The sequence below is a fragment of the Ctenocephalides felis genome, unplaced genomic scaffold (genome assembly GCF_003426905.1).
Source record: "Ctenocephalides felis isolate EL2017-DRISC unplaced genomic scaffold, ASM342690v1 CF-g0.4_SCAFFOLD_02926, whole genome shotgun sequence".
NCBI classification, from domain to species: domain Eukaryota; kingdom Metazoa; phylum Arthropoda; class Insecta; order Siphonaptera; family Pulicidae; genus Ctenocephalides; species Ctenocephalides felis.
In genome coordinates this window covers 86,177-99,925 of record NW_020539080.1, presented here as the reverse complement: position 1 = coordinate 99,925, position 13,749 = coordinate 86,177, and the positions used below count along the sequence as shown (strand labels likewise).

Below are 13,749 nucleotides of genomic sequence, written 5' to 3'. Positions count from 1 at the left end.
GAGCTCTTCAGGACGTACCGTGCAGACTAAGTAATTGAAATTTTAGTTTTATATACTTCAATGTATGTAGTTTGGAAATAAAATTAGAAAAAAGTAAGTCCTTTAACAAATTTCTGTGCTATTAATTTATGTTATATTGCACTTGTGAATTTTGAGGAGCTCTTCAGGGCTAACCGTATAGACTAGATAATTAAAATTTTGGTATTATATTATTCATTGTATGTAATTTAGAAATAAAATTAGAAAAAATATGTTCCTTAACAAATTTTGAGTTATGAACCATTAACCATTTGGATACCTCAATGTACTATTAACTGATGTTAAATTGCACTTGTGAATTTTGAGGAGCTCTTCAGGCCGTACCGTGCAGAATAAACAATTGAAATTTTGGTTTTATATTTTTCAATACATGCACTTTAAAAATAAATTTATAAAAAAGTATGTCCTTTAACAAATTCCTGAGTAATTTATAATTAACCACGACGATACTTCAATGTACTATTAATTTATGTAATATTGCACTAGTTAATTTTGAGGAGCTCCTCAGGACGTACCGTGTATACTAAATAATTCAAATTTTGGTAGGGTGTTCTTCAAAATATACACTTTTAAACTAAAATTAGAAAATAAAATGTTTCCTAACAAAATTTTGAGTAATTTACAATTAACCATGACGATACCTGAATGAACATATAATTTATGTTATACTGAACTTGTAAATTTTGAGGAGCTCTTCAGGACGTACCGTAAAGAATAAATAATTGAAATTTTGGTATTATATTATTCAGTATATCCAATTTAATAATAGAATTAGAAAAAAATATGTCTCTTAAATTTTCGAGTAATTTGTACATAACTTTGCAGACAGCACGATGTGTATTTAATTTAAGTTATATATTAATCGTAATATTTCGGGAGCTCATCAGAACTTACTATTCGGGATAAATAATTGCAATTTCGGAATTATATTCTCTAGTGTATATACTTTTGGAATAAAATTACAAAATTATGTTTCTAAACAAATTCTCGAGTAATTTGTACTTAACTTCGTCAATACTTCAATGTACTATTAATTTATGTTATAATGCACTTGTAAATTTAAAGAAGCTCGTCGGGACTTTCTATGCAGAATAGACATGTGAAATTTTGATAATATATTCTCCAATACATAAGCTTTAGAAATAAAATTAGAATAAAATATACTCCTTAACAAATTTTCGAGTAATTAAATCGAGTAACCATTAACTACGACGATACCTCAAAGTACATTAATTTATGTTATCAAGCAATCGTAACTTAAATACAACTTTGCTCGCGCCGTTTTTACAATACAAGTCCTCTACAGAAACAGCATAGGCAAAGTTGTACATTTGATATATTTTTTATTGTCACGTGATATATTTTTATTTTTACTCGCTTTTTACTTTTAGTTGTTGTAGGGCTTAATGATGTTAGACAATATTGTAGATTAATTAATTTTAGAGCATTTTTCTTTAGCAAACGGTTTAAAAGTTACGGCACAAATAATACATAACAATCAAGCGTACAACTCAATATATATATATATATATATATATATATATATATATATATATATATATATACAAATTATTTTTCACAATATATAAATTAATATAACAACCAATTAATATATTAACATATTGGTGTACAACTTTCGTTCCGCCGTTTTTGCAATACGATTTGTTTGACAAAAATTTGGGAGAAAAGTTGTACGATAATTAATAATATAATGAATAATCCAGGATACTAATCAAATATATATATACAAATTATTTTTTACAATATATAAATTGAAAAATAAACTTACTTTGTCCACGTGCTCGAACAAAATTCTGCACCCCAAGCCTTCGCCATTTTTACTTTTTGTAACTAAAATGCCGAACTAAAATCCAATTTTTGTCCAACACTTTTAACACCGAATTACCACTTAATCCTAGCACTAAAAGTCACAGTAAAACTTCTGTCCGATTTCCGAATAATAACTAAATAATAACTGACTATTGTCTAAAATCTAGTCAACACGTTCGACGCCAAATTTAATATTTTATTAAACAAAAACTATGTCCATTAAAATCATCGTCGTCCAAATCTCTAAAGGTGAAGGGTTGCGCGCGCACCCGAAGACAGTGTTAACACTTCTAAAAAATAAAATTTAATAGTATTAAAAATTGGAGGAGGAGTTAGTGAAATGGCGCGTAATTTGAATTTAAATTTGGTAGAAAAACATAAATTTTGTTTAAATTAATCGGACTCTTGAGGTTGTTGTTAATTAAATATATTACATTTGATGTTTTTAATTATTTTGTATACTTTGTTATTCGACAAATTTGTTCAAAATTAATTAATCTACAATTTAAAAAAATTAAAATCTATAATTTAAAAAAAATTCTTTACCAAATTCAAATTCAAATTCAAATTTTGCGCCATATTTGACACTTTTCACTAATTTTTACTAAATAACTTGTATATATGTATATTATATGAGTATCCTGGATAATTTAATATATTATTAATTATTGTACAACTTTGCTCCCGCCGTTTTTTGCATACAAATCGTATTGCAAAAACGGCGGAACAAAAGTTGTACACCTACTTGTTATGAAATAACAAATGTATTATATATGCCATAACTTTTAATATAAACGGTTCCTTCGACAAGATTGCATAAAATTAATTAATCAACAATCTTGTCTAACATCATTAAACCCTACAGCAACTCGGTATACTAATAAAAAATATATCAAGTGTACTACTTTGCCTATGCCGTTTTTGCAGAGGACTTGTATTGTAAAAACGGCGAGAGCAAAGTTGTATTTAAAAGTTACGATTGCTTGATAACATAAATTAATGTACATTGATGTATCGTTATAGTTAATGGTTAACTACTCAAAATTTTGTTAAGAAACATTTTATTTTTTAATTTTATTTCTAAAGCTTATGTATTAGAGAATATAATATCAAAATTTCACATGTCTATTCTGCATAGCGAGTCCTGACGAGCTTCTTAAAGTTTACAAGTACATTTTAACATAAATTAATGGTACATTGAAGTATTGACGAAGTCTAGTACTAATTACTCAAAAATTTGTTAATAAACATATTTTTTTGTAATTTTATTCCAAAAGTATATACACTCGAGAATATAATTCCCTTAATTATAATTGTTTATCCCGCATAGTAGGTCCTGGCGAGCCCCCAAAATATTACAATTAATATATTATTTAATTTAAATACACATCGTGCTGTCGGCAAAGTTAAGTACAAATTATGCGAAAATTTGTTAACATATATTTTTCTGATTTTATTTTGAAAAAAACATACAATGAAGAATATAAAACCAAAATTTCAATTATTTAGTCTGTACGGTACGTCCTGAAGAGCTCCTCAAAATTCACAAGTGCAATATAACATAAATTAATAGTACATTGAGGTATCCTCATGGTTAATGGTTAATAACTCAAAATTTTGTTAGGGAACATTTTATTTTCTAATTTTATTTCAAAAGTGTATATTTTGAAAATTAACTTACCAACATTTCAATTGATTAGCGTACACCGTACGTCCTCAAGAGCTCCTTAAAATTCACAAGTGCAACATAACATAAAATAATAGTGCATTGAGGTATCCTCATGGTTAACTGTAAATTACTCAAAAATTCGTCAAGAAACATTTTATTTTCTATTTTCATTTCTAAATTACATGCATTGAAGAATGTAAAACCAAAATTTCAATTGAATATTTTGGACGTCCTGAAGAGCTCCTTAAAATCCACAAGTGCAAAATAACATCAGTTAATGGTACCTTTGAGGTATCGACAAGTTTAATGGTTAATTACTCAAAAATTTATTAAAAAACATATTTTTTTCTAATTTTAATTCGAGAGTATATATATATATATATATATATATATATATATATATATACCAGCCGGCCCGACAGACTTCGTCCTGTCAAAAAAAATATTCTGAACAGAACCGTCACCCTGGTAATCATTCGGTGTGAATTAAAAATAATTAAATAAAATATTATAAGCATTTAAAAGTAAGTAATTTTAATAATGTAAACCATAATTCAAAAATCAGTTCAATTTTCATTGTAGTGCTTTGTGATAAACGATGTTTTTTGTTTGATTACCTGGCGCATAGACAAACAAATCTGATGGTTTTCCAATACGGGAACAAACAACATACAATTTTCCATGTGAGAAACATGGGTTTTCTAAATTAATACCACAAACACTTAATGATACCGTAAACGCATTGGGATGCATGGTGCGAGAACATCTTCTGCTTTATACTATCCTTTGAATATAGTTGGTCGATATTTCGCAACATTATGATTGCCGATCCAACCTTTAATTGAAGATTGTGAGGTGACAATCCTAGCAAATCCAGCGAGTTTAAAAATTCCGGTGGATCGTCTTGGTTAGTTGCCGAATCAACTGATTCGCCTGTAATTTGTTCTTGAATTTTGAAATTTAATTAATTTACATCAATGTTTTTGGCTGCCAATATAGCTTGATTAATAGAAAGATATTTCTATGTTTATATAAATATATTCAAAATTAGATTATCAAAAACTACACAAAATGTCATGACATAGATCATTGTTTTTTTCAAATTGCGTTGCCTACTCGATTAAAGAAGAAAAGGGCTGTTTTTAGGGTTTTCCCGGCAATTATTCGTTTTTTTCTCGCCGTAACAACCATCCTTGGACTTCAACGAACATTTTATAAAAAGAATTGGCCAAATTGGTCCAGGCGTTGTTGAGTTATGCGCTTACCAACACATTTTGCGATCCATTTTTATATATAAGACTAGCAAACCCGACGAACTCCGTTTCGCCACCAGATGGTTTCGTGAGAAAGGTGAAGAAATTTTTTGTTTGGTTTATATTTGAAAAGGAAAAATTTGATTTTATTACACAACAGTAATGAATTTATTTTGATTACAAAAATGAGTTGAAGTTCTCTAAGTAGAAGAAAGTGAATCTGCAAATTATATGTTTTATTGAAGAGCCTTTTGGTAAACAACATTTTTTGTTTTTTGGCCTAACACAAACAAAGCGGATGGTTTCCCAACTCGTAAACAGGCAACGTACAACTGGCCATGCGAAAAACAATGATTTTCTAAATTTATACCGCAAACACTAAGCGATTGACCTTGCGACTTGTTAATTGACATTGCAAACGCAAGGCGAACTGGAAATTGTAATCGTTTGAAGTCAAACGGAAGACCAGTCGGAATCATTGGTATTCGAGGAATATATACATTTTCAGCTGCGTACTTTCCGTTAATAATGGTTGCCTCAATCAAATTCGGCATAAGTCTTCTTACTGAAAGTCGAGTACCGTTGCAAAGTTGCGGTGGATTCAAATTACGCAATGTCATTATAACAGTGCCAACTTTGAGTTGCAAGTTATGTGGTGGAAATCCTGGTAACTCCAGAGAGTTCAAAAACTTCGTTGGATAATTTACTACATCATCGGGATTTGTTATGGAATCAATGGATTTGTATGTCACCAAATCGCCAGCAATTTTTGACTGAATGGCAAAATTCAATGCGTGCACATCATTATTTTTTGCGGCAAGAATTGCTCGTTGACTTAACCAAGCATAATTCTGATAATTTTCGCTAATGTTTGGGAAAACATTTTCAATAAGTTCTAATTGAGAATCTACAAATCGGCAAAAGTCATTGGTAAGAGTAATTAATCCAGATGTCGCATCAACTGGGACTTTCCCATTTCCAACAGCTAACAATTGTTTGAAAAATTGTGCAGCACTTTGATCAGTTTGAAGTTGAACTCTCATATTAGTGGTTAGCGATAATGTTTTTACGTTATTCCATAACGGTGATGCTTTCAGGCAAGCATTCAATTCATCTGTAGGCGTTCCACGGGGAATTACTGGCAACGTCTGCCTGAAATCGCCTGCCAACAATATCATCAAGCCGCCAAAGATGTTGTTATTTCGCCGAAGATCTTTCAGTGTAAAGTTAAATGCTTCAAGTGATTTCTTGTGCGCCATTGTGCACTCATCCCAAACAATGAGCTTGCATTGCGTCAACAATTTTCCCATTGCACTGGATCGGGAAATATTGCATGTTGGAGTATCAATTGTGTTTAAATTGAGTGGCAACTTAAGTGCAGAATGTGCAGTACGACCTCCATCTAGAAGAGTCGCTGCAATTCCAGATGATGCTAACGCTAAAGCTATGTCACATCTTGATCGAATAGTGGCCAAAATCAATGAAATGACAAATGTTTTCCCTGTTCCTCCAGGTGCGTCCAGGAAGAATAGACCACCAGTATTATTGGCCACCGCTTGCATTAAAGTTTCGTATACTTGTTTTTGCTGTTCATTCAGCAACGGCACATTAATTCGAACGAATTCTTGCAATGTATCAACATTGTATTGCAGCTCTCGATTTAATTCTTGGTTGAATGCATCGTGCATCGATCGATTTGGCGCAATCATTCCTACTTCAATTAGTAGCTTGTTTGCAATAGTCAAGCATTGATCCTCAATCAGAATCAATCCTTCATTGTAGATTTCATCGGTTATTTGGATATCAGGATTGTTAGTTTGAATGCGCAAGCGATGCAAGATATCTTCACATATGTCGTCTTTGTATTTGTTCCATAATTGTATTGGTTGTGAAGGAAAGCATGTGGTGATGATAATTGCGAACAGCGTTCGTATTTGGTACGCATTTGATGAAACAACTGAATCCGCAAGTGTTAGATCCCAATGAGAATCGTTCTCCAGCAAACCCAATAGTTGACATGCTTCTCGATATGTTTGACATCGGTGGCCATTCACAGTTTTCAAATGCACAAATGATTTTCGTCCACGTACATTTACCAACAGAAGTCGCAAATAAAAACATTCATCACTTCTAGGATGAACAGTATATATGCGACCAAGTGCATCCGTGGAAAACACATGTGGCCAATCTGGAATTGGGGTTCCTTGTTTGCGGCGTTGGAAATTCTTTGTTGATTGATTCCAAGTGTAATACTTAGGCATATCAACGTACATCAGCGTCGCTGCGAATGGATCTGCTTCACACATAGCAAAGAAGCTAGTCAATGTTGTCGATGGTGGTCTCTCAGCTCGCTGTGCCGCATTAGCCTCAGTGAAGTAAACTCTTTGGCCGTTTTCCAAATGCACTGCTAAATGCATAACTGTGGGATATCTCTTATGAATTTGAAATGACAATAATCGCCACAGTGCTTCATTACTACTGACGTATCTGCCAATTTGGAAGCTGCTAATTTCGTCATTCGCATTTTCCGACGCAATACCAAACACAGTCATGTCGGTGCCTTTTGTGACGTACTTGCACAAATATTTGATTGATTTGGCCGAATGACAACTTTCAACGTTTGCATGTGTTCTGAAAATTCGAGATAGCAGCGGGCAATATGGTACAATAAATTCATTTCCGATCTCGATCTCTTGATTTTGAACTTTAACTTTGATAGTTCGACCATTTTCTTCTTTTGAACGCCGACGATAAACTGGATATCCATCGTTCCCTGTGAATGTATCAGCAACTAACGGTCGCGGATATCGTTTTGTGCACTTTCCATTAGCCATGCAAGGCGATAATGGATTTAATGCACCGCACGGTCCATGCACCATCTGTGTCGTCACAATATCGTGTAGATGGGGATCAGTGACTGGATCAGGAATTTCAGCTGATATGATGTCATCCACTTCATTTGAATGTAATTTATTCAGCAACCAAATTAGGATATGAGCATGCGGTAGTCCACGCTTCTGCCATTCCACTGAGTACATATAACAACGTGTGTCACCAAAAACTCGATACTTTGTAAGCACATCCATCATAACCTTGAGTTTTTGCTGAAATACTCTGGCTGTTATGTCATGGCGATCTTGCGGTTTTCGGCCTATTTCCAACTCACGTTCAATTTCCGTCTACTTCGGATTGCAAGTGAACGTAATAAATAAATCCGGAGTTCCATAATGTCGCACGTAAGTCATAGCGTCTTGAGCGTATTCGTGCATGTGGCGTGGACTTCCGGTATAAGATGATGGGAGAATCGTGAGACGTCCAATATTCTGAACATCACCATCTGAATGAATAGCATCTCGCAAGTGTATATAGTCCTCAGATCGTAGCTTTGCCTGATTGAATCGAATGAACGCTAAACGTTCGGTCTCGACTTTGAAATACATGTCGACAGCGAATTGCTGGAATAGCCGACGGCACTTCAGAATGACATTCTCCTCATGTGAACGAATCATCATACGATATGCATAGTATTTCATAGCGCTTAAATTTTTATTCGTTGATAAGCCTGAAAATGCAAAATGAAATGAATTGTTAATGGAAACAAATAATAGCAATAATAAAAATAATTAGTGTGTTAATATTGCACCTGTAATTGGATCGACCATCTTCAACGTGATGTCGTAACCGTCTTGCCCTTGCCAATAAATGATTGGATATTGTAACGCGTCGTACAAACGATGTGTCTCGTTTACGCGATGCATGATATTGCTTCTTCGCTGAACGACAATGTCTCGCGATTTAGTTGGATCGCCAACAATAATTGCAGCAACATCATTAACGGTGGGTGCATTGAATCTTCGCACATGTTTACCTCTTGGGGTACAATCCGCTCTTATGATAAATTTGTGCGTATCTGATGGCATTTGTTCCAATGCTGTTTTGAACATGTTAACCACAGCATTATTAGCGTGAAAAAATGATTGCAACTGTTCAATAACTCGTCTCTTTAACTCTTCCTGCATATTGCACTGCACATTCAGCTGATCCACCATCGACGAAATTAAATATATTTGCAGAAATTGATGCTGTTCATTTGGTGTTGGCACCATTGAACCATGCAAATGGTATATTTGTCCTTGTATCTGTAATTGCAAACAATCATTAGTTGAAGAATACGGTGTAACTTCTGATCGTGTGATGGTGTAGTGTGTGGTGTGCAATTCATTGTGTTGGTGTGAGTAATTGGTTATGTGCGTTGTATCTCTTACCTTGCAAGTCGGCATGAAGCCGCCTTCTTGAATGATATTAGCTCCAAAGGAAGTCATGCGAAAGCAGTTATTGTATTGAAGGATGTGTTGAAGAAAATGGCTGGAATCGGGGTCACTTCCATCAAACAATGATTTCAGTGGCACTGGTGGTGCAAGTAATGGATCCAGTTTTACTTTTCCAGTTGCGCAGCACAATCCAGCCGTTTCTCTTTTGAACTTTAACGCATTGCAATATCGGTATATAGTCGTCATTGGTCCAATATCAAAATTTTTATCATCACTGTAGTTTGCAGTGGGATCATACTGGAATGCCAAGCGATTGTATGATGTCAATGATCTACGTGTACTGATGCGTTGTCTTAACCGGGCATTTTGTCTTATTATATTTTGTCTGCATTCGCTTAAGTTTAGTAAATACACTTGCTGCTGGCTTGCATGTCTTGTGCGGCGACCGATGTTCGCACGTCGTCCTATAGGCATTTCAGACTATGGACAGAGTGGTGAATTTAAACTCAAATGCACTATCCACATAATTTACACAGTTTAACTTACCACCTTAAAGAGCAACGCCTGCTTTAAAGACAAAAATTTGCACAAAACACGTGATATACGGAAAAGAATAACTTATTTAACTTTTTTGCACAATTTCACTGTAAACACAATGCCGGTTTGTCAACTGAATTTAACTGAACGGTGAACATTGAGATGTCAAACAATATATCTACCGGCGCCATCTACCGACTGCGGTTTGGTTTGTAGTACATGCTAAGTTTTAGAGATGACGCCGCATGTAAAAAAAGAAAATATGTTTTCCGTTTTTCTGTTGAATTTTTTTAAATTTTCTTAGCTATAAACCTTGCGGAGCCCGAGACCTTTCCAACGAATGTAAAATTGTCGAAATCGGTTCGCGCGTTCTGGAGTTATTTCGTCAGGAAGGAAAACCCGACTTATTTTTATATATATAGAAGATATATATATATATATATATATATATATATATATATCTTAATATATATAAATTTAGTGTCACAGGCGTTGTCCTCTATGGACGCCTAAAATACTGAACCGATTTAAAATTGGTTTTGCTCACCGTGTACATATGGATCCCATTTAGGACATAGGATATAATAAAAATCTCAATTAATAGCCGAAATTTTATATTATTTAATTAAAAAACATTTTGACATTTCGCCATAGTTTGAGTTCTGTCGAGAGTCTACCACTCTAGACAAAAACCATAAAGCCACGAATTCAATGCAGGAGTTAACGCATTACGATGCGTTTCTATGAGCTACGGTGACGGTTGGAAACATATTATGTATTTTTATGTTGCCAATTGTGATTTGATAATAAGCATACGGTGAAATATATTTGTGAGGTTAGGTTATTATATGTCAAATGCTTATTGAAAGTTTTAGCAGAGAATATCACCATTCACGGTATGTATATTAATATATTGAACACCCTTATATTATTACACGATACAAATCATGCATTATAACCAAATTTATCATTTTCCTAGCTTACACACTATAGGCGGGCCCCGTAAAAATACTCGTAAGACCAAACTGATATGTGTAGCGTCGCCTCGCATGAACAGAAATGGCTGTCACATTGAACATATTTTTTTACACTTTTTTTTTTTAAAAAAAAACGTCTGGTTGTTTTGAACTATAAAAAAATTATTCAGTTAATGCATAATTAAACATAAAACTAACAAAAACTAGTGGCGTATGGCATCGTGCCTTAAGGCAAATTGCTGAAACTTCCTGTACCATAACGAAATGTTCGAGGTATATTGAACGAAATATTTTTTTTATAGCAATTGTTATGTCAACACAATCAGAATGTTTTTTGAATCATTCAATTCGGATGCTTATTTCTATCAAAAACTGCCATTTTGTGTACATTTAGCTCCGTATGTTTGAAATGGCTGAACCTGCCTTTGCCAAAAACTAATCACCACTTCTCCCAATCATTACTAATTTAATGTTTTTTAGATCATTCAAATCGGATGCTCCGTTCTCTCAAAAACTCGATTTCTATTTTCTGCACTTTTTGCTCTGTATCTCCGTAACGGCTGGACCTGCGATTGCCAAAAACTAATGAGCACATCTCCCTATCAATAGGAATCGAATGTTTTTTAAACCATTCAAATCGGTTGATTCGTGCGCCCGAAAACGTGAACAAAAAAATGCGGCCACCAAAAACACACGCACACTATATATTACTATATATAGGTTAGTTATAACTAACCTACGAGAAGTTAAAAATTTAACGTACAGTAGATATATAAACCACTTTTACATACGTGAAATTTATGGAAAAAATCACCCCTTATGAAGAGGTGCTGGGGCCCGAATAGCAAAAATAGCTGAACCACTTCAATTAAACTATTTGGTTTCAAAACAACGCAACTTTGACCTAAAAATGATTCAATAATTGGAGGATTGTCAAATTCTGACCACTCCACTTCTTTATTTTCATTATTTTCAGAATCTCTGGAAATAATCGGTAAAACTCTACGTCTTCTAGGATAAAAAAAATCTTCATCCACATACACTACCAAAATCAGTAACATCAAAATCACTTCCAATTTGTGATAAAATATTGGCGCAAACTTTACTATCGCTATCCGATGCCATTATTTCATTATTGCAAATAACAATGTAAAAAAGAGTTGAACTATACAAATCTGACTAATAACTAAAATATTTGATAAAATATATATTGAACCCCTTTTTATTGTTGTAAATTCTGCATATTTATCTACAAAACAAATTGCGAGTAGCTTGAATGAAAAGAAACTTGAAGATAAAACATATTGTTTCTTATCCTTATTCTTATTCTAAAAGTCTTTCAATACGTAAATCAATTGAATCTAGAGAAAAGTATGAGCTATTCTTTCAATATCATATGCAAACCGATCAGATAAAAGTATTTTGACTCGCTTTTAAAGTTAGTCTATTCAAAGCGTAATAATACCTTGCCCGCCGATAAGCAACAGCCCTCGCAGAGCGTAATTTTACGGGGCCCGCCTATAGTGTGCTAACAGTAACTAACTCTAATAACAACTAAATCTAATAAAGCACAGTGGTAAAATTCAAATATTCAAATATTCAAATATTCAAATATTCAAATGGATATTATCTATGGATGATTAACGTGCAGTTGGTTCTGACTATTATTAATTAAGTTAATTGTATTGATGGTGCACTATTGAGTCTATTGAAAAATAACCATGTAAGTATTAAAACATAGAAGTGTTTCATAGTGAATTCATCAAGCAGGAAACTACAATGAATAAAATGAGCTAATATTACAGCCTGCAACACATTGTGTTAATATTACAGCCCAATTTTGACGAAGACAAAAACATGCTCCAATATTTTCAGGCAATGAACTTTAGAAATAAAAAAGAAGCCATGTGCTGCAAGAAAGTTTTAAATAAGAAGTGATTATTTTCGAATGAATTTCTTCGATACCATCAGATTGCACGATACCATTTAAGAGGTAACAGTATTTGCGATGACTATCACCAAGGCTCAGGGACAAACAATGCCCGTTTTTGGACTTGAATTAGAAAATCAATGTTTTTTGCACAGGTAATTATATGTTGACCAAAGAGGATTTGGTCCAAAATATTGTGCATCAATTAGTTTTAAGCTAGATTTATAAAAGCATTCATTATTGAGTAATAATAATGGAATGGGAATATGTGATACAGCTATATGAAACAAGTAAATAATTGAAATTAGAATAATGTATGCATAAATAAGTAAGCATAATGTATGTAATATAATAAATTAATCATATCGTATATATTTTTTATATATCGTAATATTCAAGTTTAGAAAAATATTATGCAGTCAATTGTATGTTTGCATAATGGTATTTATGAAATATATGTATGTTGAAAGTTATATAGGTCGGGTTTTAAATTAATAGTAAATTTGTTTAGAATATTATATATTATAATTCTTTGTAATTAAAACGAGAATTATTTAGAAGTGTATATTGAATAATATTTAAATATATAATATATATAATTACTAATTTAATGTTTTTTAGATCATTCAAATCGGATGCTCCGTTCTCTCAAAAACTCGATTTTTATTTTCTGCACTTTTTGCTCTGTATCTCCGTAACGGCTGGACCTGCGATTGCCAACAACTAATGAGCACATCTCCCTATCAATAGGAATCGAATGTTTTTTGAACCATTCAAATCGGTTGATTCGTGCGCCCGAAAACGTGAACGAAAAAATGCGGCCACCAAAAACACACGCACACTATATATTACTATATATAGGTTAGTTATAACTAACCTACGAGAAGTTAAAAATTTAACGTACAGTAGATATATAAACCACTTTTACATACGTGAAATTTATGGAAAAAATCACCCCTTATGAAGAGGTGCTGGGGCCCGAATAGCAAAAATAGCTGAACCACTTTAATTAAACTATTTGGTTTCAAAACAACGCAACTTTGACCTAAAAATGATTCAATAATTGGAGGATTGTCAAATTCTGACCACTCCACTTCTTCATTTTCATTATTTTCAGAATCTCTGGAAATAATCGGTAAAACTCTACGTCTTCTAGGATAAAAAAAATCTTCATCCACATACACTACCAAAATCAGTAATATCAAAATCACTTCCAATTTGTGATAAAATATTGGCGCAAACT

At 33.1% G+C, this 13,749-nt stretch overlaps 1 protein-coding gene across 1 annotated transcript; it reads right to left on the bottom strand.

The window, feature by feature from the left end:
* Window positions 1–5,291: 5,291 nt before the first annotated feature.
* Window positions 5,292–7,877, bottom strand: LOC113381489 (the record flags this gene model as incomplete). The annotated part of the gene is made up of 2 exons (XM_026620384.1): window positions 5,673–7,877; window positions 5,292–5,564 (listed from the first exon to the last, which is right to left on the bottom strand). Coding segments are annotated over exons 1-2 (2,478 nt in total), but the record flags the coding sequence as incomplete, so codon positions are not given.
* Window positions 7,878–13,749: the final 5,872 nt, after the last annotated feature.